Source organism: Plasmodium vivax, chromosome 11 (genome assembly GCF_000002415.2).
Source record: "Plasmodium vivax chromosome 11, whole genome shotgun sequence".
Taxonomy (NCBI): Eukaryota; Apicomplexa; class Aconoidasida; order Haemosporida; family Plasmodiidae; genus Plasmodium; species Plasmodium vivax.
In genome coordinates, this window is record NC_009916.1 from 1,887,952 (window position 1) to 1,912,253 (window position 24,302).

Below are 24,302 nucleotides of genomic sequence, written 5' to 3' on the forward strand. Positions count from 1 at the left end.
GCCACTGCGTAGAATGCCACGACACGCGTTATGGCAATCACTACGCCCCTTTGTTTGTTCTAAACTGTTCATTTTCCGACTACCATTATGAAGTTTTGTGTGAAGTCTGCACGGTGTTTCCCCTCGAGGGACTTCACTTCCCCGCGTTTTGCAAAGCTGTTGCTTTCTCGGAAGGAGGGACGCGCTGGGATTGACTTGCCGGATGGCGATTGCACACGGCTTATGGGATGGCGATTGCACGCTGCTTACCGGATGGTGACTGCACACTGCTTCACCAACATTTGGGCAATTTTACTTTGCAACTCATTGACAGCCTTATGGGTGAGGTTCTGGCTGTGGGAGCGGTAGGTTATTCTATAGCAGACGCTCGTTTGGTTATTCCTGGGGTTGTGGTAGGAATCTATTTTTTTCACTTGCTCGATATTTTCGCTAGCTATATCTCTGCAGATTTGGAAGAATAAAGCTTCTTTAAATTGGCTGCTGACATAGAAGGAGATGTCTTTTTCCACAGGAGGGAAGTTGCTGAAGGGGTGGAATTTGGTTATTACGTCTTCCTCAAACTGGTCTATGAACCTACTGTCGGTGCTCCAAAACAGACGTATGTCGTGGATGTGGTAGAGCAGCATGGCTAGTCGTTCGAGTCCTATTCCGAAGGCCCACCCTTGGTACCTAATCGTTTTCAAGAATTTGTTCATTTGAGTTTCTATGCGGTTGTTGAGGGGGGCGCTGCAGAGCTTGTCCAGGATGCCCTTGGGGGGGGCCACGTTAGAGGTAGCCGGGTTAGGGGTAGCCACATTGGGAGTAACCTCGTTAGGGGCGGTCCCCTCCGCGGCTGCCCCACTGGCGGCGGCCTCCATCGAGTGGAGCTCGCCCAGGAGGCCCCTGTCATGGCGGGCAATCTCGTCCTCTATCATTTGGCGTATATCTTCCGCGTGCAGGGCCATGGCGATGACTTCCTTTTTGATTTTCCCGCACCCGAGGACTTCCACCCAGGGGGGTTCCCCACCTCGAGGGTCTCCCTGTAAGGATGCAGAAGCAGCACCCCCGTTGTTATCATCTCGCGTAGTGCCTCTTCCCCCTGATGGTACCCCTCTGATGTACAGCTCGTACGACGGGTCTGTAAACGGGAAGGACGTGTTACCATCCCATTTCATTTTTATATCCGAAGCATCGAACAAGTAGCGAATCAGCTGTTGAAGGTTCGTTTTCAAATCCGTTTCGACGTCAAAGTTGTCTGGGCGGATAAGAAACCCATCGGTCTGATGAAAAATGGGAAAGTGGAACCTATCGATTTCGTCCCTTCTGTAGACACTTCCCGTGTAGATAACATTTTTGTAATTTCGCCTTAACAGGTCAGGTAAATGAGCGGTCATATGGGTCCTCTTCAGCAGGATTTTGTGATGACCCACCAATTTCGTGGTTAAGTAGTACTTATAAATGCCATTGGTATTTTCTAGCCGAGTGTACAGATCATTATGGAGAGTGGAAAAATATTTTACGTAATTTTTACACAAGTAAAAAGTATCTTTTATATTCCTAGCGGGGTGTGTGAGGGGCACAAATAGCTCGTCGAAGTTTTGCCTCACGCTGATGTCACTGTTTAGGTTATCCAAAGATTCGTATTTGAAGAAACTTTCGATCTTTTTTTTAACTGTCCTTATAGGGTGGTTTGCAATATGGTATAACACTCTCCCTTCATTCGACTGGATGAGTTTTGGAAGTGGCAACACCATTGCGGTGTGGGGGTGGGGGGAAAGAGAGAGGTTGCTTTGAGTGTGTTTGGCGTGGCTATCACATGGTTGGTAGGCCCACATAGGGGGAGGAAGAAAAAAAAAAAAAAATACCACCCTGAAGAGAGTTACCTATGGAAGAAGCTCACCTGGAATGGCAATATGCACATAACGGGGGTTGCCTTCTCACCGGTTAGTTTTCTACCCGATTTGCTTTTTCGCCCACCCGACTGCCTCCTCCCCGCAGAGCCTTTCGACGCTGCACGGGGTGTGTGGGGTGGCATGCATAAGGGTAGTGCATATGGCTATATGTGCCTATAGTTCCTATGCTTCTATACGTTCCTATACGTTCCAACATATGTTTACGTTGCACAGCGCGAGCGTCGATTCCTTACGGGCGCACTCGAAATCGCAAGTAGATGCACCTGCATGCGCGCTGCAGAACCGACCGGAGTGGGAAATTCACACGTTCAAAAAAAAAAAAAAAAATAAAATAATAAAATAAAACCGTATCAGGGTCGCTCACCATGGGAAGAGCGTAGGATACCAACGTGGCTGACTGGGAACGATTTATTCCTTTCGTCATGCTCGACAGCTGTGGGGGCACCGCGAGGGGTCCACGCAGAGGTGAAATGAAAGCGTTTGGTGTAGAGGAAGTACGTGCAGAAGCACCTGTTAATGCCCTTATGCAAAACCACGTTTGGTGTTAAAACCTGAGGGGTAAATTCCCAATTTTTTCGCCGCACCCTTTAAAGGGAAGAAAGGTCCCCTTATCAGTTGGAGTCTACCCCCTTCACGGTTGACGAAGCGGTTGCATGCAGGGGAGGGAGTGAGAATACGCCAAGCTGATGCGATGTGCCGAAGGTGGTACCAATGTAAGTTCGCACGTTCGCACGTTAGTATGTTAGCACGTTAAAGTGTGTGTGTGCCCTTACGCTTCTATCTATCCATGTATGCCCCTGGGGGCGCTGGACCTATTCCGAACCACGCGCTTGGAGAAGCTCACCTGCAGGGTGCCCCTTCCGTCCATGAGAAGCGGCGCGGTGACTACACCCACCGGGATGCTTCTAACCACTCCAACCACTTTCTCGAAGGAACAAATCCCCACAGCTGCGTACGCAGGCACACCACACCTGGTGTTCTTGCGCTAGGGCACCCCTGGCTGGGCAGATAATCTGCTTCGCCTATGCGTGTCTGTCTATCGGCTTCGAACAAATTGGAGCCTTGTCGATTTATAAGTACAAGCCGGTTGGCAGTTCTATGTCTTTAGGAAGGAAAAAAATAAAGAAAATGAACGAAGCCAGAAAAATGCCAAATAATGCCAAATAATGCCAAATAGTGCCAAATAATGCCAAATAGTGCCAAATAATGCCAAATAGTGCCAAATAATGCCAAATAATAGTAAATAATAGCAAAACATTCGAAAACTCCCCCTTTTAATGCGTAAGGCGGCTTCACGTAAACCCTTTTTTGTGCCATTCAGTTGGAAAAACACTGCCATCCATTTTTGTTCATTTTTTTTCCATTTTTGTGCGATTTTTTCGCTGAGGAGTCCCCCTTTTTTTGTTTACATTTTTGAACTTGCTTTTTTTCGTCGAGGCAATTTTTTGGGGCAAGCGCAGCAAAAAAAAAAAAAAAAAAAAAAAAAAGCCAAATGGGTAAGAAGTGACAAATTAAGAAATGACGAAATGACGAAATGACGAAATGACGAAATGACGAAATGGCGAAATGGCGAAATGGCGAAACGACGAAATGACGAAATGACGAAACGACGAAATGACGATATGACGATATGACGAAAGGATTTATTAAGAAACAAAATTAAGAAACGTAAAAAAACAAAAAAAAAAAAAAAAAAAAAGCAAAGAGCGCAAAAAAATAACACGCTCTTCTCTTCGTATGCTGAAAAGATACATTTTATTTTTATTTTTTTTTGTTAGCTTTTTTGATTTTTAACCGCGAAAGAGGAATTACTTAAGTGCGTGCTGGCATTACGCATATGTATGTATACATATATATACATATTTACATATGTACATATATACATTTGTATGTATTACGTGCTTGAACGCTCGCTTGCACGCTCGCTTGTATTCCCACCCGCACGCTGACGTTCATGATTGTGCCTAGGGAGCTGCACCTACCTGTATGTGCCTCCTTTTTGTTGGTGGGGGAGAGGGATACGCGATGCTGGTCGCCTATCTTTCTTAACCCCCACCAAGAATTGTACCTGTTGGAGGGATTCTCTCCAGCCGGAGAGGGGGGGTGGAGAGTCTACATGGGAGAGCTTCTATGCCCACACGCTTGAGAAAGTGCAGCTGGCCTAAAGGGAGGGGGGAGAGACCAACCTGAAGTAGCTCCCATACGTGCATACCTTTACATCAGCACAGTTTTGCCCCGTTTGTTTTAATCCCCCTATATCGGCGTACCTTTCGGTTGTTCTGCTACCCCCTTCCCCTGCGTAGCTACCCATTTCCACCTCTTCGCAACATCTCTTTATGTGCAAAATTGATATAGAGGGTTCATTTGTATGTGCTCGCGAAGAGGAGCGGTTGGGGGATAACATAGCGCAGTCCAGTTTGCCATTCGCTTTAGTGTGCCTTCCCTCCCTCGTTGTGCCACTGGAGGGGGAGAGGGGGAGGGCCGCTTCCCTTCGAGGAGACTCTCCCCCAGAGTGGGCTACTCGCCGGCGGCTGGCGGTTGGCGGCTGGCGGCGTGCCGTATGCCACGTAGAGGTAGGCACACACACACAACACACGTGTGAAAGAACAGAAGTGCGTGTTACACTACTTGGTGGCAGGGAGTCCAGCGGGCGGGCTAGAGGCTCCTAACAAAGGGGAAAGGAAAAAAAGAAAGAAAAAAAAGAAAGAAGCCAGAACGAGTAAGCGCCTTTTTGCAGGGCAGTGAGCCGCACGCTGTCTTCGTTAGGGCAGCGGTGTTGGCGTCTCCTGCACCACGTGTGCACCCTGAGCGGCATCGTTTCCTTAGCAGCACCGTTTCCGCGTGGCATTCTTTCACCACCTCACTGCGTGACCGCTTCCCCGCGTGACCACCTCACCGCTTGACCACCATGGAGAGGGGCGAGTTTTACCGGAAGTACCAGGAGTACTACGAAAGCGACATAAGCCAAATCCCGCCGCTGATCGAGGGCATGGGCATCGAGCTGTATGACTTGTACCTGAGTGTGCTGAGCCATGGGGGGTACTCCTGTGTCAGCAGAAACTCCAAGTGGATTAAAATAGCCAGGGAGTTTGGCCTCATAAATAAAGAGAAAAATATAAAACTAATTGAAGACATCAAATGTATTAAGGAGTACTACCTCACCTATCTTAGGGAGTTTGAAAGAATCCATGATAATCTAAAAAAGGGAAAGGTATCCCCGAAGAAGCTCCGGGCGGGGAAAACCCCCAGCAGTGTCGACGTACGGTATAATAAAAAAATGTCCGTTAGTAAAGCTAATAATAAGAAGTTGAAGACAGAGACGCATATGCATAACTTGAGACGTCCGGAGCAGCTGACCGGTGTGAGCATCCCCGGGGGGATGGTTCATCCGGGGGTCATTAACAACGTGGAGCATTTGATGGGAAGTGCGAAGGGCTCCTGTAAAACGTTACACCCATATGGTAGTAACGGAAACGTAAATCCTACATACGTGGATGTGTATAATGTAACCCCCTCGGCGAAACTGTGGAAAGACAACCTCCACCAGAAGGGAAGTGCCTACTGCTTGGAGGACTACCTCGATGGGAGTGCACCCTGGTATGGTGGAGACAGCATGCAGACACAGATGAGCATGGGCAGCAGTCCAGTTGAACGGAGCAAAAGCAAAAGCAGCCACAAGAAGGGACTCACTAAGAAGCGCAGCTTTAAGACTGAAGGGGACTTCGCCGACGCGGACATGCGGCCGATGCGCCTGGCGGATGTTAACCTCGCCAGTTATGGGGCCTACGCGAATTACGCGAATTACGCAAATTACGCAAACGGGGGGGGGGTCATCAGCGGGGGAGGTTACCTAAACTATGCTGGCTACCCAAACTCTGCTGGCTACCCCAACTGCGCTGGCTACCCAAACTGCGCTGGCTGCCCAAACTGTGCAGTCTACCCCAATTACCACGTGGGTTCCTTTCACGAGGTGAATGGGGGCGCCGGAGGGTACTACAGCTACGGCGGGGAGCTGCCCTATGCGGTGGCGGCGACCGGCGAACCGAGCAGTTACGTGGATGCGAGCTCGATGGGCAGGGGGAAGTACCTTTGTAGCAACCAAGTGGTCAGTCTGAACGAGGTCGCTGCGGTTGGCAGGGGGGAGCTCATCAGAGGTGAGCTTAACAGAGGAGAACTTGGCAGAGGAGAACTTGGCAGAGCTGACCTCAGCAGAAGTGACCTCAGCAGAAGCGCCAACATGGGGAATTATTTTTTTCATTATGGGTCAGTGGGCCTCGTTGGGACGCCCCACTCGATTGAAAACTCGCTGGAGGGTTACAATTGTGTTAGCACCCCCCCCCGAGGGGGTATCGTCTCGAGCAGCATGGGTGCCTATATCGGCAGTGGTGTGCATAGTGCAAATGGCGGTGCGCGGCAGGGGGTGAACTACGGAGTGAATTACGGCGTAAACTACGGCTGCAATTATGGCAGCAATTTCGGAAGCAACTACGGAGTGAACTACGGCTGCAACTACGGGGGGGAGCAGTACCAGGGTTATTACTACCCCCCCTATGATGGGAACGTCAAGTGGAACCCCTTCGCAGGGAACCCGAATGAGAAGCTGATGGTGGGAGCCGGTAGCCAGGCGAACCTTTTGGCGTTGGAAGGCTACCCAGGGTCATTGCCCTACGGACTGCAGATAAGGAACGACAGCAACATAGACGCGAGGAACTGCACCGACATTTATAGAATCCTCTTTGGATTGAAGAGAAGAAAAGAAAAGGTAGCAGATTTTATATTTTGCCTGAACGTGTTGTATAGCCTATCGGCCATGAATGACCTATCCCTTTCTAGAATGCAAATTAGGATAACCATCTGTATGCTTTTGCAAGTGCTGGATGAGATGCTCATCATTTTCTACTCCAAGGTGAGTATGAAGGAGAGGGCACTAGACATAATGGTAAAAAGTTTTGCAGATTACCTATCGGATCGTAATGGATGGGCACCTGGGAAGGGACTTACAAGTGTGCGCGGTGATGATTACACTGGTTTGGCGGCTACAGCGGAGGGGGAGCACCTCATGGGGTGCGCTGTATGTTCATCTCCAGGGGGAGACAGTTTGGACTGCAGCGGAGGGAACGCTCCGAAGGGATCTCCCCAGGGGGGGAGGAGCGCCATCATGGGGGCGCTGCTGAGCGAGCAAGTGAACGTCAGCGAGATCGCGCGGTTGTACCTGTCCTACAGTGGGTACTGCCGGGATAAGAGGCGCAAAATCAGGCGCGCGGGGGGGTCAGAAGGGGGCAGCAAAGGGGGGAGGTCAGAAGTGAACCACTCAGTAGAGGCGAACCGCTCAGCGGAGGCTAACCGCTCAGTAGAGGCAACCCCCTCGGGGGAGGAATCCGCCGGGGAGGGAACCAGCTCGCCCGACGGCGGAAGCGACTGGGAAGAGGCGCCCCCCTGGAGCTCCAACCCCCCCAGCAGTGTAAACAGCTCGGACATCGAAAATATAATTACGGGCGGCACCACCACCAAGGGAGGAGGAAACCAATCGGCGGACAGTCTATACAGAGATAAAGAGGAATCCAAGAAATCTCTCATGCGAAAGAGCAGCCAAGAATTTGTCTTCCTAATTTTGTATATCATAAATAACATTTTCCAAACGAGAAAGTATAGCCTTTATTTTTGCAATAAAAAAAGTGATGACGTTAGGGAAGGCTCCCTAGGGGAAGAGAGAGACATTGTGGAAGCATCCAGGGGTAGGGGGACTACACATGCAGGTGGTGCCTTTAACAAAATGGATAGCGGAATGGTTAGGGAAAACCTTAAGAGGGAAAAGGCCCTTGGGGGAAACTCCACCTGTGATGATATGCCTGAGGAGACTAAAATGAACGAACTGGGTAGGGGCAGCCAAGGGAGTGAAAAAATAAATGTGGATGAAGGGGGTGGGAAGGATGATGGGGGAGGGGGAGGTCACCTCTTGTCCGGAAGAACTGCCGAGAAGGAGTTCTGGTCCGACGACTCGTCCGATTCTGCATCAGGCTGTAGCGTGTGTAGTTGCAAAGGGGGAGTCGTCAAGAAGGAGGTTGCTCCAAGTAGGGGCATGACTAGGGGGTATGCCAAAATTCTGAGCGTTAAGAAGAAAATGATGGAAGGGGGGGGCGACCTGCTCGGGGAGGATGCACTCGTGAGGGTGAAGGCTCAGGGGGATGAAGAGGAGACCACCACGAATCTGTGTGACAGGGGGGGAGCGGCAGATGGGGGTGGTTGGACGGGGCAGGTAGCCACTGCGGCGCTTCTCAAGGGGGACGCAAATGGGCCAAGCGAGGGGGCGGCGTGGCCGAACGGGGAGACCAACGCGTGTGATAAGCTTAAGAGCAGCCACCTGAGCAGCGTTGGCGGTTATTCTCCCCCCCCCAGTAGCGAAGTGCCCCCCATTCGTGAGGAGGGGTCCTCTTCTCTGCAGACTGCCAATTTTTCCATGCCGCAGAGTGAGGAGCCGTTCATGGCTGACGATAGGCCACCTCATGTAGGAAGTGTGCCCAACGGAGATGTCACCCAGCAGGTGAGGGACGACGTAGATTTGGAGAAAGCACAAGGTGTTGGTTGCACAAGGGAGAGGCTTTACCCAGAAGGGGGGAGCCTATGCGATAGTAATTTCCCCAGTAACGGTTCGAGCGATGCGCCAAATGGAAGCGCAGATGGGAAGGGCCTCCTCATCAGGCAGAATAACGAAGCCGTTTGTGGGGATGACGGTTTTGCAAAAGAGATGAAGGTGAAGGTGATGGTGAAGGAAGAAGAGGGTGCTACAATTGGCGTAGTAGGCGAGCGAACGGATGACCCACCCGTTCAGAAGGACAACGAGGATGGGGCTACCCCGAATGGGGGAAGCGGTGTGGGCATGCAGCTGCACCCCTTGGAAGGTGCCACTACTTCGAGTAGCCACCATTTAAGTGACAATCGGAGCGCAGAGAATTACGGCAGAGGGGGGGAGCACAAGTGTGATGACGTTGCTCTTTCTCATGTAGTTAACAAAAATGGGGGTGAGGAATCTTCCCCCCGGCAGATGAGTAAAAGCAATTATGGGGGATACCCGCATCCGGGCATGGTCGAAGGTATGATGCAGAGTGGGAATGACCCCCTTTTGGTGGGAGGCATGTATAACATGACTAGCCACGTGATCCCAATGGGAGGCAGTCCCGTAGGTGGAGAGCAATTCGAGAGGACCTACAACGGCCAGGGGGACGGCATCCCCTTTGGTGGGAGCCCCTTTAGTGGGAGCCCCTTTAGTGGGAGCCCGTACGGCCATGACTTCCCCGCTAATCACGACGGGGTGATAAGCAGCCTTTACTACGCCCCGAACGGAGATGATGGAAGGAATGGCCATTCCAGGGGAGACCACCAAATGAGGAAGCAGGAGGGGGCGACGACAACCCAGAAGGAAACAATCAGGAAGGAAAATAACCTGCTGGTGAGCGCCGAATGTGGGAGCCCAAATGGGAAAATCCATGAGGAGGAGAAAATTTGCAAAAAGTGCGGCACCGCACGGGCACACACCAGCAAGCGGGATGGGAAGCGGGACAATTGGCAGGACAGTACGCAGGACGGTGAGCAAAACCACAAGCAAGAAATGAAAAGGCTCTTTAAAAACATGAAAAGGGAGGTATACGAGGAAATGAAAAAAATATTTAAAGAAAAAAAAATAAAACAAAACAAACTGCTGCACTATTTTGACATAAGCAAATTTCTGAGCATCTTTGAATTAATTTTTTTAAAAAATTTCGAAAATATTATTTTCCATGAGAAGGCCATACAGAATATTTACCTGAACATGTTCATATGTGTAGACATATTAAACAACGAATTGGGAAGAAGCATTTCCCTCAAGTACATATTTTTTCCTTCCCAGTTTTTGCAACGCACAAGTAAGTTGAAAATTACGGCCCATTTCGATCGGAAGAATAAGCTGTTCATTCAGTCGGAGGCGCGCACAGGGGGGTCAAGGGAGTTTTATCACCCGGGGGATGCTCACTCGGGGGATACTCACTTTGGGGGGAATACCGAACGGGAGAACTTAAGGGAGGATAAAATAAACTGCTTCCCTAGCCATTTGGAGGGGGACCCCAATGGGGAAAACGTCGCACACAATGGGGCTGCGAAAACGGCAGAGAAAGTCGAAAGGGAAGAGACGGAGGCCCCCCCGGGGATGGGGGGAGGGACAGACCAACTGAGCGGAATGGAATACAGGAAAAAAATAAAAAAACTGTTTTTAAAAATATTCAGAAGAAACAACAAAAAATATAATATTTATAAAAAAATTGATTACGAGTTTTTAATGAGAAAGTACAAGTATAGGGGTCCACTCAATTGTGAAGAAAAGGAAAAATTTAAAAAATATATCATCCTGGATTTGCACGAAATTACAAAAAAAATTCTTTTAAAAGTGTATAAGCGAGTTAATAGTCACCTGAACATTGCCATATTGTCCTTAAACATATTAACGCACATTTTGTATTTAATTCCGAAGAGGATGTTACATGTCTCCTTTATTTTTTGGATTTTAAATGAAACAATAAATGTGAAGTGTACCTACACTTATTTAAGTGTTCCCTTGTGCATTTTAAATTACAATGGATTTCTTTTCCTCGAAACGATGATGAAGCTCATCATTCGTATGATTGAAAATGATGTGATGCCTTTGCACTCTTACATGTTGTCCTTCCTTCGTTTGTGTTCCTTCCCATTGTACATTTATCTTTACTTTGATATCCCCGTTTCTCACACACTTATCATTACGGCCCTGTCTGCGTTGTACTTGCTGGTTACCTACGACCCTGACTTTTTGGCCACGGGCTTTGTCAGTGCGAAGACCGGCGGGGTGCGTTCCTCTATGGGGAGCTGCGTCAGGGGCGGCGACGACGCGGCGCCCGGGGAGGGAGCCGCCAGCGCCGACCACGTGTGCAAGAAGAGGCGGCTTTCGGACCTGCCCGCCCCGGGGGAGGATTGCGGCGCGATCAGCGGCGAGAGGAACGGCGAGAGGAGCGGCGAGAACATAGGTGACTACACCGGAGAGTGCCCCGGCGACTGCGGCGGAGAGGTGAAGAGCGAAGTGAAGTGCCATGTGAAGTGCCAAGTGAAGCACGAGGTCAAACGCGAAGGCGCGCAGGAAGAGCCGCGGGAAACCGCGCACGAAGAACTGACGGAGGAGAGGAAGGAGCTCCTCGAAAAAATCTTCATCAAAACCATGTTGCTCTTCCTGAAGAAGTCCATTTACTTTAAAAGCATTTTCAACTGCGCGAATATAAACGAGAAGGAGGAAATGCTGGTGGACAGCAGGAGGGTACAAGTCATTTTAAAAAACTGGAGGATGCACAGCGAAGAAATGGAGAAGGAAAAAGAGGAGTTGTATTTCTCCAACATTGAAAATAAAGTTTTCTATTTACACGACAATTTGCTTTTATACGCCTTAGACAATTTACCCATTTCTAGCCCTGCCAAGGACATGAAAATGTGTGAAAATATAAAAAACCAATTCATCAATCAGTACTGCACCACAGTTGCCTTTTCGTATGACTTCGTCATGTCTGAGAATACGGAAGTACAGAGACTTAGCATTTACGCGCATTCCATAGTGCCCATTTTTTTGTTCCTATCTTCTCACCGCATCTTATGGCAGTGTCTGTCACCCCACATCCCGTTGCTGACGCAGGTAGGGCGTGTGTAGCGGCGAAACTGTCTTTGTGCGTTTGGAGGGCCAGCCTGGAGCGGTGCCCATAATAATGTTAACTAACAACCCGTTTGGTACTCCTTTTTGGGGAACCTCCAACTGGGGCAAGTCGCACGTACGTTGCCCATCCTCCGCGAAACGGTTTAGTCATTTTTTTTTTTTTTTTTTTTTTTTTTTCCCGAGCAGATGGCGTTCATCCAGACGGACATCAGTCGGTCCCTGTGGGTCATACTGAAGGAGTACTACTTTAGAAGCTTCATGCGGGAGAAGCGCAGTGGGAAGAAGCTCGACTCGTGCTTTGACTCCCGGTTGGTCAAGATTGAGAGGGTGAAGCGGAACGTAGCGAGGTGAAGCGGGATGCAGCTAGGTGAAGCGGGATGCAGCTAGGTGAAGCGGGATGCAGCTAGGTGAAGCGGAACGCAGCTAGGTGAAGCGGAACGCAGCTAGGTGAATCGAATTGACGCCAGTTGCTACTTCCCCGTGGTTCGCACTCTTTCTTGTTTTTTTTTTTTTTTGTGGATTTGTACTCAGAAAGAGGGGAGCCCCGCCTCGTCGCACACTGCTAAGGAGGCACCCCCCTTGCCGGGCTAAGCAGATAGCTGGTTATTTGCCCGCGTGTCTACCAGCGTGTGAGCGCACATATTCACCGGCGTATTTATTGGCCTGTTTATTGGCCTACTTATCGGCATGTTTATCCGCACGCGCACCTACCCATTGATTTTTCCCCCCAAACTTACTCCACATGCGCGTCCGTCAACTTGCTACGTGGCGCGAACTTTGCTACATGGAGCGCGCGCGCGCGTGTGCACTTTTTATTTCAATGAATTAGACTTCGCCGAGTTTGATGGCTGAAGAAGTGACGAACTGGCAGTTGTGCCGCTGTTGCTGCTCACCCGCGTAAGTCGTTTTTTAAAACGCCCCAAACGGACAGCGAAGGAAGCGCGCATGCCACGTCTGCGCGGCGGTCACGCCAGTGTGACTTAAATACCCACCCGCATGCGCAGTTGCATAGGTTAATGGGAGACACTACGAAAGGGAGGTAGTTTTAAGAAGGGGCTTGGGGAGATACCAAAATGAGTCTATTCTACGTACGTATCTCCTGCAGCGTATTAATTAACAAAAAAAAGAAAAAAAAAAAACAATAAAATGGGGAATGAACAAAAAATGCATAGCGTGTGGACATCAAATGTGCAAATTAAAAGAGGTCATTTTTTTTAAAAGGTGAAAATGGCTGTTTAACATGTGCAGTTTTTTTTTTTTTTTTTTTTTTTTTCCAAGGTGAAAATGGCTAGCTATTTGGTCCCTTTTGCCTGAACGGCAAGGCACTTTTACTCCATTTTGCGCAGTTATTTTTAGTCTGTTTATTCTGCTTAGTCTGTTTATTCTGCTTAGTCTGATTATTCTGCCTATTCCGCTTAATCTGCCTATTCCGCTTAATCTGCCTATTCCGCTTAATCTGCCTATTCCGCTTAATCTGCCTATTCCGCTTAAACTGCCTATTCCGCTTAATCTGCCTATTCCGCTTAATCTGCCTATTCCGCTTAATCTGCCTATTCCGCTTAATCTGCCTATTCCGCTTAATCTGCCTATTCCGCTTAATCTGCCTATTCCGCTTAATCTGCCTATTCCGCTTGCTCTGCCTTTCAATTAGTTCCCCTTTCTGGACACCTTCACGACGTGTCGAACCAGAAGACGACCCCCACGATGAGGTACGCCGTGATGAGGAGAACCCCCTCCAGCCAGTTGCTCTCCCCGTCTTGCACAATGGCCATGGTGACGATGACCGAAATGACTAAAATGACGCTGGAGAGGGGCGAAAAGGCGAGGGTCATGGGTTTATTTAAAATCCAGCCAAAAAGAACAGTAACTGGGACAACGAAAAGGGCAATCTGTGCAGAGGATCCAACGGCTACCCCCATGGTTAAGTCGACTTTGTTTTTTATAGCCACCGTAACGGCTGTTAAATGTTCCGTGGCGTTACCAACTACGGGCAAAAGAATAACTCCAATGAAATTTTCAGATATGTTATAATACTTGACGACTGCTTCGATAGTGGTAATAAGATATTCCGAGTGGACGCTTACAAGGACAGTTATGAGGATTAAAAAAATGGACCCTGCGAGGACGGACAGCTGTGGCACTTCTTCAGTCATTTCTTTGTCTTGAAATAGCGATATATGCGTATACAGCTGAAACAGCAGAAATAAGCAGTAGGTTAAAAAAATCAAAACTGCAGTTATTCTGGAAACTTTTAAAAGTACTTCTACGTTATTGTTTGTGGTAACTGATGAGACGGTCGGAATGGTTATGGCCAGACTGGAAAGGAGCAACAGGGACGTGCTGCACGTTGCTCCTTTTTCATTAAATTTTTGCACATGATGATATAGGCCACCTGCGAAGAAGGACATACCAAGGACTAGCAGCAAATTGGAGAGTATACTCCCGAGGAGTGTCCCCTGCACGACATTTATCAACCCAGCGTTTAAGGCCTGAATGGAAAATATCATTTCCATCAAATTGCCAAAAGTAGCATTTAACAAACCGCCAATGATTTCTCCTGTGTGCAGGGCCAAATCTTCTGTAACATGTCCCATCAGAGCTGACAGAGGTATCAACGCCATGAAGTTAAAAAAAAAAATGTATATGTCTTTGCACCCTATGAGGTAACTTATAATTCCTATTGGCACAAAAATTAAAAATATATTTAATTTATTTTTTAGCATATTGTATATCCCTGTGACGTCACTTTTTTTGAGCGAATAATATGCCCCTATTTCTCTGTAGCCATAATTTTGCTCGAGATCATCATCAACTCCTCCATTGGGCGTTTTGTTGTTACATAGCAGTTGCAGGTGCAGGTTTTTGTTTCGTATTAAATTTGTGTCGTTCAGGCCCGTTGTGCTTTTGGAGCTTTTGATTGGGGCCACGTTTTTGTTCAGCGGCTGCGAAATTGTGCGTCTTACGTAAGACGTGGCGCGCACTCTGCCCATAACCATTTTGGTTCTCGCGGGGGGGAAGCAGTGGTGAGGGAAGGCGGCTGCAAAGCGGCAGCGAAGGGGCAGCGAAGGGGCGTAACGGCGTAGCTGCCCAGGGGTAAGGTGTAGGATATATCCCTGGGGGGGGCGACTCGACGGGTTGGGCTAATCACTAAGCAAACATGTACAAGAGATGACTACAAAAGGTTTGGCAAGCAACAATGGCAATCGAAGGGTCAACGGCTAAGCGGTACAACGATCCACGTTGCGGTGATAGGGGGAGCAGGAAGTTCGCAGCGTGGATATGAAATATTCGCTTGTACAGCGCGAGGGGGCGAAAAATCACAACTTAAAAAAAAAAAAAAAAGAAAGAAAAAAAAAAAAACTACTTTTTTAATCGTGAAAAGAGTAGGGGTGGCCTTCCCTTTTCTTTTCCGTAGCGTCGGGGCGAGCACGGCGGGGAAATAAAACGAGGCATATCTCGGTTTGCCTCGCTACCCTCCTAGGTGCGATTTGAGAGCTGTGATGTGGCCTGAGAACCTCGAAGGTGAACAATGGGGAATTGGAGCCGAGGAGGAACGATATACCCCCAAGTGCAAAATTTGGCGGCACACATAAGCGCAGCTCCGCGCAAAGGTTCACGTATCCACAGGGGGGGGGAGGAAAAATGGCCAACCGGAAGTTATCTCTTTGGGGGGTACGGAAGTTGGTCGGCTGGGTAAAATCGCGCATGCCAAATGAGGGCAGAGGGAGCGAAGAGGAAAAAAAAAAAAATAAACAAAGTACGCAAAATGTGAGGAATACGCAGAATACACAAAATGTACCAAAAGCACATTTATGCAAAACAAGTAAATCACAAATGGCAAAAAGCGGATGGCTCACGAAATTCGCTCTGAGGGAGATCCCTAGGGTGGCGAACGCGGCCAAGCGAAGTGACCTGCGCGGAATTGCTTTTTGAGCAAGCTTCGCCTACATTACCTTCTCTTTTTTTTTTTTTTTTTTTTTTCCCTGCTAAATGAACGTGGGGTAAAATCGCAAAGGGGAAGGTTTGAAAGGACTTTTTTTAAATCTCCCCCAAAAATATAAAAAAAAAAAAAAAAAAAAAAGGATAATGACATGCAGACCAGATATGTGTGGCTTTGGGGGGCGGGGATTTCTACACCCCTTTTGTGCGTTCCCACTGGGGGTCGAATACGTTCGAGAGGATACCTTTTTTTGCAGTGGTGCAAGGAGGCGATTCACCAGGAGGGGTGCATACGATACATGAGTTCATACGTTCTTCTAAACGTTTTTATATTCATGTGCAGTTTACACAAGTATTCATTTCGTGGCGGGATATTTCCCCCCATTTGCGATTACCCTATTGGGTATTGCATTACCAGCAGTAACGCAGGAGTGGCTTTTACGACGGTACGTTTGCGGGGGGTGGGGACCCCAAAGGGTTGTTCCCCCCTGGAGGGGTTTTACTTATGTGAGGCCGGACCGGGTGTGCAGGAAAATTAGGTAACGTAAATTGGCACAACGAACTTGACTTCGAATTGTGAACTTTGTTTTTTTTTTTTTTTTTACTTTATTTTTTTGGGGAATCGTTTGGAATTATCCCCTTTCACTATATTACATTTGAGCGATGTGTTTAGCCTTAAGGTGGTACAGCTAGCCAGTTGAGAAAGTGTGCATTTGTGGGGGGGAGAGAAAGCAATCGATTGGGTAGCTCACCATTGTTGGCCAAACAAACGTGTGAGATATCCCCCCCTAACCGCTCAGCATGCAAACGTCAGTTTAAAGATGTAATATAATTTATCTTTCCGAAGGGGGGCCCTTTTTCGAATTTTGTATTCTCCCACCATTTGCAATTTTACGCACCTGTTTGGTTTGTAAATCGTGCTGTTTGGGGTTCCTCTGGAGGGGCCACACGATGCAGTTATGCGGACAACGCAACGAATGGCGCGCGAGGGGGCAGTGACTGCGCATATGCGGTAAGGGAGGGGGTAGCACTTTAGAAAAGGAGAATGGAGAGTTGTCTTTGAGTAGTGCGAAAATGGCTTTCCCTAGCGAGGCTCCAATTTGGAAGCTAATCGTTCCATTCGGGCGAGCGAGCTGCCATTCCCTTGTTGTGCATCACGATCGAGGGAGCAGGGGTGAATCCCGCTGTCGTTTGCTTCCGCTTGCTCGCGAACAATGGGACTTTGTGGGTGATCGAGCCAACCTTTTACTCACCCCCAGTATGCAGGTCTTCCAAAGGATGCATGCACTTGCTTAATATACACCAGGCAATCCCTTTCGGAAGTGATTCGAGTGATGACGCATTGCTGGTGGGTGGGGAGAGGCCACTGCACATAAAACCAAATGGGTGGCGGCGGTTCTAAATAGTGCTGCCTATGTTCGTGATGTTAAATTTGAGTAAGGCGCGTATATCTAAGAGGCCATTTTTTCCAGCGTGAAAAGGGGCGACCGGCATCAAAACCACACCGGTGGAGGAACCATCCACGCCCCTCGGGAAAGTATACGACGCTATCGTTTGTTTGTTTGTTAATTTATGCTTAGTATATCTCGAATTAAAAAAAAAAAAAAATGGAGAGTCCCTCTCTGCGAAGGGGGAACTATTCTCCCACGTTGGTTTACGCGTCACTGATGCTGCTCCGCGGGGATTTAAATGGGGAATTTTCCGGGGGAAAAAAAAAGCGTTTCTTCTTCTTCACCACGTTGTAATTGCATCGTTAATGCATCGCTAATGCTTTGTTGATGCTCTGTTGACGCGCTGCTGACGCTCCGTAATGCTCTGTTATGCCCTCCTAACGAATCCTTTTCCGCCTTTTTTTTGTGCCATCCCTCTGCAAGATAAAAATTGGCATTTTGCATTTCAGGGCGACGCCGCTGAAGGAGTGACGTGGGGCGCAACATTTCCCCCTTTTCTGGGTGCGCACAGGAGTTTATCATTTTTTTTTTAAAAAAGCGGCAGAACTGCAAAGCAACGCGGAGCAAGGAGAGCCCAGCCCAATTGACCATTTCTTGTGCCAAAGGAGCAGCGCTGAAGCGCCTTCTTCAAAACTGCGCTTTCTAATTTGACGTTCCATCCGAGCGATGAGAATCCGCCGCATGGCCATCACTACATACCACGACGGCTGTATGCATATGTATTTTTACTTGCTTGCCAAGGCCGAGTCCCCTTGGCGGCGCCTTTGGTGTGGTTCACGCTGCGTTGAGGCATGAGCTAAGTTGCGCAGGGGCCCCCGTTCGAGCGCCTCCACGTGGAAGCCTAGGAAATGCCTCAGGTGCAGCGGTGGCGATCATCGCAGTTGTAGCGGCCGCGACCGTCGCCGCTAACGCGTAGGGGAAGCCAGCGCACGCGCTTTAACATCGAGCCGCATTTCCATCCGCACGTGTATGCATGCGATTGCATGAGCATAGGCGTCGCACCTGCATGGGTGGCAGGTAGAAAAATACAACCATTAGGGGGGGCACCCTCATTCGGTTGCGTCAAAGTGTATAGTCTTTTCCCAAAAAGGGAATAGTATATAGCACCCTTCAAGAGACGTAAGCGAAAGCAGTCACGGAAGTGACTCCCCCCATATATGTCCTATTGAGAGTCATCAACACCACCGCTCCCCCGCCAGCAAAAGTCAAAAGAAATGAATAGCAAGAAAAGGAACAGAAGTGGAAAAAGCGAATGCATAACTTTGCCACTAGAAAAAACGGAGCTCCTAATTGAGAACATTTATAATTTGAGGAACGCAATATCTCTTTATAGGAAGGAACTCCAGGAGAAAAACAAATGCATTAGTGACGTCAAGGGAGAGTTGACCTTTTACGAGTGCTTGTTGAGCAATGTTAGCGTTGTGTGGGGTGTTTTCAACGATGATTTGTTGAGACTGGCGGGGGAGGAGGGGGCGATCGGGGATGGGCGGTGCGACGGGGGGGGAGTTGGCGCAGTTGGCGGCGACTGTGGCGACTGCGGAGACCCCCGGTGCGACGGCGCAGGGCAGGCGCAACCATCCACGGGGCACTGCAAAGGAGCAGCCGCCCCCTACTACGATGTAGAACAGTTTAAAAGAATTTTTTTAAAATACGTGAGTAAGAATAACCAGGAGAGCGACGAAGAGGAGGACTCCCAATTTTCTGAGGCCCCCTCGGAGGATGACGCTTGTGGGGAAGGGAAGGGCGAAGTGGAGGAGAGGGGGGGGCTGCCCAATGGAGGTGCCATAAAGGGGGAACCCCTCCCGGGCGATTTGAAAAAAAGCCAAAAGAGCAAAGAAGCGGTGTGCGGAAAGGACAAGGAGCGAAGCAGAAAACAGCGGAATGAGTTTTCGTCGTCGAAGGAGGAGACACACTTGGAGGGCGAGGCGGCCCAGAAAGAAGCCCACAAAGAAACCCACGAAGCTATCACCGCTGACGCACTGAGCGGAAGCCCGCTTAACAAAAAACTGCAGACGATCCTTTTGACCAACATGAGGAGAACCCTCGACGTGCTTAACAAAGTGGTGGGCTCCCCCCCAAAGGAGGTCCAAAAGGAGGTCCCAGAGGAGGCCCCAAAGGAGGCCCCAAACTACAGCAAAGAACACGTGAGGAAATTAAATTACGAAAGGAGGCTATACTATGAGAAGTATATAAGTGAAAGGAAAAAGAAAAACGAAATGGAGAGTAAGTGTGATGAACTGAGGATAGAGTTAGACCGACTGGAAAAGAAGAGGACGTCTCTCCTTTTTAAGTTAAACAGTGAGAGTGTATGTAACAGCATTTTGGAGGAGGAGGACGCGGTGGAGAGCTCGGCGAAGGACCCGCTCAGTGGGGGGGGGTGCGCCAGGGGGGAGGAAAGCGCCACCGTTTGTGGGAAGTGCGGCAGCGCCTGTGCGAAGTGCGGCTTTGCCAGTTACGCCAGTGGGCGGTCCGGAGATTCTGCGGTGAAAGGACCAGGGGGGGAGGAAACAGTAGGTGGTGGCAGCGCCCTCCCAAGTAACTCCCCCATTGGCCCCCAAAGTGGTGACGGCCCCCCCGGGGAGGACCCCGCAGCGGCCTGCCTGCTCAACTTCGAAAAGGTCATAACGAAGGAGAAGATACTGCAGAGCGAGCCGTTCAGGCAACTGGTGAAGGAGTCCACCGAAGTGTATAAAGAGCTGAAGGAGAGGGAAGGCGAAATTGCGCTGTTGAAAAATGAAATTTTAAAAAGGGAGCAAATGCGTGATGAGGAATATGAGAGCCTCCTTAACGATACTATAAATGATAGGAAGAGCCTCTCGAGCAAAATAAAAAGTTTGGAAGTGGAGGTCATGACCAGCAGTATGGAAAGGGAGAAGATGCAAAAGAGGGTAAATCTGATGGAGCATGAAATTAAGACCATGAAGGGGGTAGAAGCGAATCAGGTTATGCAATTGGAGCAGAAGGAGAAAGAAATTTGCAGATTGAGAGTCTCCATCGATAAGTTAAAGGCATCAGAGAGTACCCTACGGGAGAGGATTACCTCTTTGGAAAGTGGAGCAGTTACCGGGGAGACAACCCTCAATGGGGCATGTGACGAGTTGGTAGCCGCGCCTGGAGCAGATCTACACAGCGAGCTACTCGTGGAGAATAAACAGCTAAAACGCGCTCTGGAAAAGAAGCAAAATGCAGAAAAGGAACTCTCTGTGTTGAAGAAAAACTACGACGCAATGAGCGAAGAAATTGAAGAAATAACAAAAGAATTTGAAAAGAAACAGGAGCAAGTGGACGAAATGATCATCCAAATAAAAAACAAAGAATTTGAGTCGCTTGAAAAGTATAAAAATGCGATGAACAAAATATGCGTGGAGGAAAACATCCAGCAACTGGAGAGGAGTTACCAGGAGAAAGTGTCCTCTATTAATCGATTATATGAAAAGTATGAAAGCTTTGCACATGTATATTTGACTCTCTTTTATTATGCTAGGAGAAGTGCCGTCCTTTCGGATAGCGCTCGTGAGGAACAAATGAGTTTGTTTATAAAAATGAAAGATAAATGTGAATCTATTTTCCAGAGGAAGAACGAGCTCGCGGAGATTCTTCAAACGGTGTACGGCTCGAATCGGAAGCTCATGGATAAGTGCAACGCGCTCTATAGGGAGAACCAGCACCTCGAGCGGGTCGCCACCCCCACCGGCGGTAAAGGCAGAAGGGACCCGAAGGACGCATCGTGCAAGGGGGAAGCAAAAAGAGCGGGAGCGGAAGAAGATGCAGACGAAGCTGACGAAGCTGACGAAGCTGACCAAGCTGACCAAGGCGAAGAAGAGCTGGAGGAGAGGCAGCTGCTAATCGAAGAAAACAACGAACTGCGCAGACGGCTCATGTGCAGCGTCTGCATGGAAAACTTCAAAAACTACATCATCGTCAAGTGCGGCCACATCTACTGTGAGAGCTGCATCTTTAGCAACCTGAAGACGCGCAACAGGAAGTGCCCCCAGTGCAAAATCCCCTTCGATAAGAAGGACCTGCAGAAGATCTTCCTCGACTGAGGGGGTGGCGGCGGAGGGGATAGCGGCGGATGTGGATCGCGGCCGTGTAACCGCTACTCAGTTGGGTCGCCCTTCTACCCCCCGATCGGGTCGTAACGGGGCATGTGCCCACATACAAACTTATGCGCATGGGAGGGTGCACTCTTGTCACCTCAGAGTTTACCCCTTGGTGATGGTCACGCTTAGCCTTCCCCCCCCCGCACTTCCACGTTCGCAGGTTTATTCGCCCCACTTTTTTTTTTTTTTTTTTTTTGGGAATATACACCAAAGTGCGCTTTTTTAATTATTTGTCTATTTATCCCCTATTTTTGTTTGCCCTGTTATGTTCCTAGTGAATCATGTGTGGGGGGGATGCCGTTGTGTCATCTGTGTGTGTGTGGAGGGAAGAGGTGGCTCTCCGTACCGCCTCCGCCCCATTTGCCTGTTCACGTTTGGCCTCCCTTGGACTGGGTTGCACCGCTTAACCTTTTAACTTTTCCCCCCCGCCCTTTTGATTTACGCTCCAAGCGCTGATGAGTGGTCGGCGGACGTGAACATCGTTTGCGCGCACAGGAAAGTAGCCACAAAGGAGCAACACTGCAAAGCTGCGTAGCTCCGGGGAAACGTCGTCTTTTCCCGCTGAGCGGAGAGAGTCCTTTGAGCAGCTGCCCCTTCAGGTGCGATGTGCGCTAATTGGGGGTCGCTCACCTGAGGCAGAGCTACCATGGGTGCCACTGACCGTTTGAGCTCCCCGCCGGGAACCTAATGATTCACCCTATAGAAGCACCGCTTAACGGAATGGCAAAACAGCAAAAGTGTATGCCGTGTAGCCATACATACATATAGTTATTTAAAAATGATTCTTTGGGGTGGGGGTTCCAAACGATTGAGCAAATATGAAGCTGGCTGGGGAGGGGATACTTCGCGTAGTAGGTGGTAAGTAGGGGCCACTTAATAAACGCAGGGCCATTTCGGAGGTGGCTTCCACCAGGCTGGGTAGCCGCTCCCATTGTGTCAGTCCACTTGGGAGGCTCCCCCGAAGCACACAAAACAGCTACCCATTGTAACAAAAAAAAAAATCTCACCGTTGTTACGTTTTTTCAGTGTATGTTCGCTAAGTAGGATTTTTTTTTTTTTTTTCTTTTTTTTTTCCTGGTGGAAGTTCCTCCCTTGGCGCACTAGATTTTTTTTGAAGCTGATTTCGTCGGTTGCTTTATCGCGTCAACGGTTGGGGAGGTGGCGCCGCCGCAACGCTGAAGAGGATGACTTCCCGTCGGGAGAGTGGACCACGTGGCCAAACGCGTCGAGTTCGCCGCGGAGCTTTTCCGGACGAGTGAATTCCTCTTGGAGAGTTCTTCCCCCTGTTGGTTAAAAAAGCAAAAAATAAATTTTCCCAGGGGTAGGGCTTTACATCCTGATCTGCCTTTTTCCGTTTTGCTTTTCCCCGCCATGCTGCGACATAGCTGCCTGCGCGAGAAGGGGAACCTAATTGGGGGGAGCCTCTTGCGGGGCATCAGCGCCCAGCTGCGCGCTGCAGGGGGTGGCACCTTCCGAAGCTTCCACAGCTACAGGAGCTTCTGTAGCTTCTGCATTTTCCGCCGGGCGAACAAAGCTGACGCGAACTGGTACGGCTGCTTCCCCGGCCATGTTGCGGGGGGAGCAACCTGCGGACCGCTCCGAGGGGACTGCGCGGAGAGGCACAAGTTGATGGCGCACGTTCGGAGGTTCAGCGGTGAGTCGACTCGCGCCAAAGGGGGAGACAAAAGAGAAGGTGACATAGAGGGGAATCGAACCAACGGGAGCGATAAAACAAAACAACTGGAAGAAGAAATGAAGAAGCTGAATGAGCAAATAGCGAGGGAAAAGGGGAACCACAAGAAAGCCCTCCTTTTCATTTTTACATGTGTAGTAGCTCTATACATGTATTTCGAGTCCTACGACCCCGAATTTTTTCTGTATGATGTATTTTTAAAAATGCTTTTAAAATATGTTGATGGGGAGACATGCCATGAGCTTTTCCTCCTCATGGGGAAGTACAAGCTGTTGCCCTACGACACGGGAAAGGATAACATTTACTCTTGCTCAGAAATAAAAGGATTAAATTTTATAAATCCATTTGGAGTAGCTGCAGGATTTGATAAGAACGGGGTGTGCATTGATGGGATTTTAAAGTTGGGTTTTTCTTTTATAGAAATTGGGACCATCACTCCTAAGGCTCAGAAGGGAAATGAGAGGCCAAGGATCTTCAGAGATTTGGAAACGAGGAGCATTATAAATTCCTGTGGCTTTAATAACATGGGTTGTGATGAGGTGTGTAAGAATTTGAAACGCTTTCGGGAGAGGCAGAAGACAGACAAGCTGCTGCAGAGACATTTGGTGGGCGTCAGTTTGGGGAAGAACAAGGACTCCCCTGATATTTTGCAGGACCTCAGTTATTGCATCGGGAAGATCGGCAGGTACGCGGATTACATAGCCATCAATGTGAGTTCCCCCAATACCCCCGGGCTGCGCGACCACCAGAAGGGGGAGCGCCTGCACGGGATTATTCAGCGCGTGAAGGAGGAGGTGGCCAAGTTGGACGGGGGGGGGGCGCCCCTTGGAGGAGCGACCACTGGGGGAGCGGCCATGGGGGGAGCCACCACTGGAGAAGCGGTCGTGGGTAAAGCTCCCCCTGACGAAGCTGCCACAGGTGGCGAGCCCTGGGCGAACACGACCAAGCGCAGGCCCCTCATCTTCGTGAAGCTGGCCCCCGACTTGGAAGAAGGCGAAAGAAAAAGCATCGCAAACGTGCTGCTCAACGCGGAAGTAGACGGGATGATCATTTGCAACACCACGACGCAAAAATTTAACATAAAAAGTTTTGAAGACAAAAAAGGAGGAGTCAGTGGGGAAAAGTTGAAGGGCGTGTCTACTCATATGATTTCTCAAATGTATAATTACACGAATGGGAAGATCCCCATAATTGCATCTGGGGGGATATTCACGGGGGAAGATGCGCTGGAGAAGATCGAGGCGGGTGCGTCCGTGTGCCAGCTGTACTCCTGTCTGGTTTTCAATGGGATGAAGGCGGCCGTGCGGATTAAGCGCGAGCTGGACCACTTGCTTTACCAGCGGGGGTACTACAAGTTGGGGGACGCCGTCGGGCGGGCCCACCGGCGGGCCGCCTAGGCGCGGGCCATTCATTGGCCAGTGATTTTGCCATCGATTGGTGGTTAAGTTGTTCCTGTGTAAGTGGTTCTTTTGCAAGTCGTTCTTTTGTGAGCCGTTAATGTGTAAACCGTTAATGTGTATG

The 24,302-nt window shown here is 49.3% G+C and overlaps 5 protein-coding genes across 5 annotated transcripts, besides 41 other annotated features; 3 read left to right on the forward strand and 2 right to left on the reverse strand.

Moving 5' to 3' along the window:
- Positions 1-76: 76 nt before the first annotated feature.
- Positions 77-100: a microsatellite.
- A 145-nt stretch (positions 101-245) lies between these two features.
- On the reverse strand, positions 246-1,733 carry PVX_113350 (phenylalanine--tRNA ligase, putative; the record flags this gene model as incomplete). Its single annotated transcript, XM_001616012.1, has 1 exon — positions 246-1,733. One exon carries the CDS (start codon positions 1,731-1,733, stop codon positions 246-248), a length of 1,488 nt encoding a protein of 495 aa, XP_001616062.1.
- Positions 651-692: a microsatellite.
- Positions 1,141-1,165: a microsatellite.
- Positions 1,237-1,267: a microsatellite.
- A 154-nt stretch (positions 1,734-1,887) lies between the features above and the next one.
- Positions 1,888-1,934: a microsatellite.
- Positions 1,935-2,005: 71 nt separating this feature from the next.
- Positions 2,006-2,025: a microsatellite.
- A 179-nt stretch (positions 2,026-2,204) lies between these two features.
- Positions 2,205-2,229: a microsatellite.
- Positions 2,230-2,654: 425 nt separating this feature from the next.
- Positions 2,655-2,689: a microsatellite.
- A 1,355-nt stretch (positions 2,690-4,044) lies between these two features.
- Positions 4,045-4,067: a microsatellite.
- Positions 4,068-4,208: 141 nt separating this feature from the next.
- Positions 4,209-4,230: a microsatellite.
- Positions 4,231-4,623: 393 nt separating this feature from the next.
- Positions 4,624-4,660: a microsatellite.
- A 140-nt stretch (positions 4,661-4,800) lies between these two features.
- On the forward strand, positions 4,801-12,430 carry PVX_113345 (ARID/BRIGHT DNA binding domain containing protein; the record flags this gene model as incomplete). The annotated part of the gene is made up of 3 exons (XM_001616011.1): positions 4,801-11,577; positions 11,782-12,022; positions 12,043-12,430. The coding sequence occupies 2 exons, from the start codon at positions 4,801-4,803 to the stop codon at positions 11,944-11,946; spliced, it is 6,942 nt and encodes a 2,313-aa protein (XP_001616061.1). The 3' UTR covers positions 11,947-12,022; positions 12,043-12,430.
- Positions 5,882-5,902: a microsatellite.
- Positions 7,203-7,223: a microsatellite.
- Positions 8,507-8,527: a microsatellite.
- Positions 8,528-8,563: a microsatellite.
- Positions 9,197-9,244: a microsatellite.
- Positions 9,438-9,468: a microsatellite.
- Positions 9,850-9,876: a microsatellite.
- Positions 10,536-10,578: a microsatellite.
- Positions 10,553-10,573: a microsatellite.
- Positions 10,770-10,802: a microsatellite.
- Positions 10,890-10,915: a microsatellite.
- Positions 11,006-11,053: a microsatellite.
- Positions 11,764-11,787: a microsatellite.
- Positions 12,088-12,116: a microsatellite.
- An 835-nt stretch (positions 12,431-13,265) lies between the features above and the next one.
- PVX_113340 (calcium antiporter, putative) lies at positions 13,266-14,591 on the reverse strand (the record flags this gene model as incomplete). The annotated part of the gene is made up of 1 exon (XM_001616010.1): positions 13,266-14,591. One exon carries the CDS (start codon positions 14,589-14,591, stop codon positions 13,266-13,268), a length of 1,326 nt encoding a protein of 441 aa, XP_001616060.1.
- Positions 13,651-13,674: a microsatellite.
- Positions 14,477-14,530: a microsatellite.
- Positions 14,592-15,570: 979 nt separating the features above from the next.
- Positions 15,571-15,599: a microsatellite.
- A 297-nt stretch (positions 15,600-15,896) lies between these two features.
- Positions 15,897-15,920: a microsatellite.
- Positions 15,921-17,198: 1,278 nt separating this feature from the next.
- Positions 17,199-17,221: a microsatellite.
- A 978-nt stretch (positions 17,222-18,199) lies between these two features.
- Positions 18,200-21,031, forward strand: PVX_113335 (hypothetical protein, conserved; the record flags this gene model as incomplete). The annotated part of the gene is made up of 1 exon (XM_001616009.1): positions 18,200-21,031. One exon carries the CDS (start codon positions 18,200-18,202, stop codon positions 21,029-21,031), a length of 2,832 nt encoding a protein of 943 aa, XP_001616059.1.
- Positions 19,330-19,353: a microsatellite.
- Positions 19,980-20,002: a microsatellite.
- Positions 20,134-20,167: a microsatellite.
- Positions 20,823-20,927: a microsatellite.
- A 189-nt stretch (positions 21,032-21,220) lies between the features above and the next one.
- Positions 21,221-21,281: a microsatellite.
- Positions 21,248-21,274: a microsatellite.
- A 1,178-nt stretch (positions 21,282-22,459) lies between the features above and the next one.
- Positions 22,460-24,178, forward strand: PVX_113330 (dihydroorotate dehydrogenase, mitochondrial precursor, putative; the record flags this gene model as incomplete). Its single annotated transcript, XM_001616008.1, has 1 exon — positions 22,460-24,178. The coding sequence occupies one exon, from the start codon at positions 22,460-22,462 to the stop codon at positions 24,176-24,178; it is 1,719 nt and encodes a 572-aa protein (XP_001616058.1).
- Positions 22,871-22,897: a microsatellite.
- Positions 23,191-23,210: a microsatellite.
- Positions 23,611-23,674: a microsatellite.
- Positions 23,876-23,907: a microsatellite.
- Positions 23,908-23,930: a microsatellite.
- Positions 24,179-24,302: the final 124 nt, after the last annotated feature.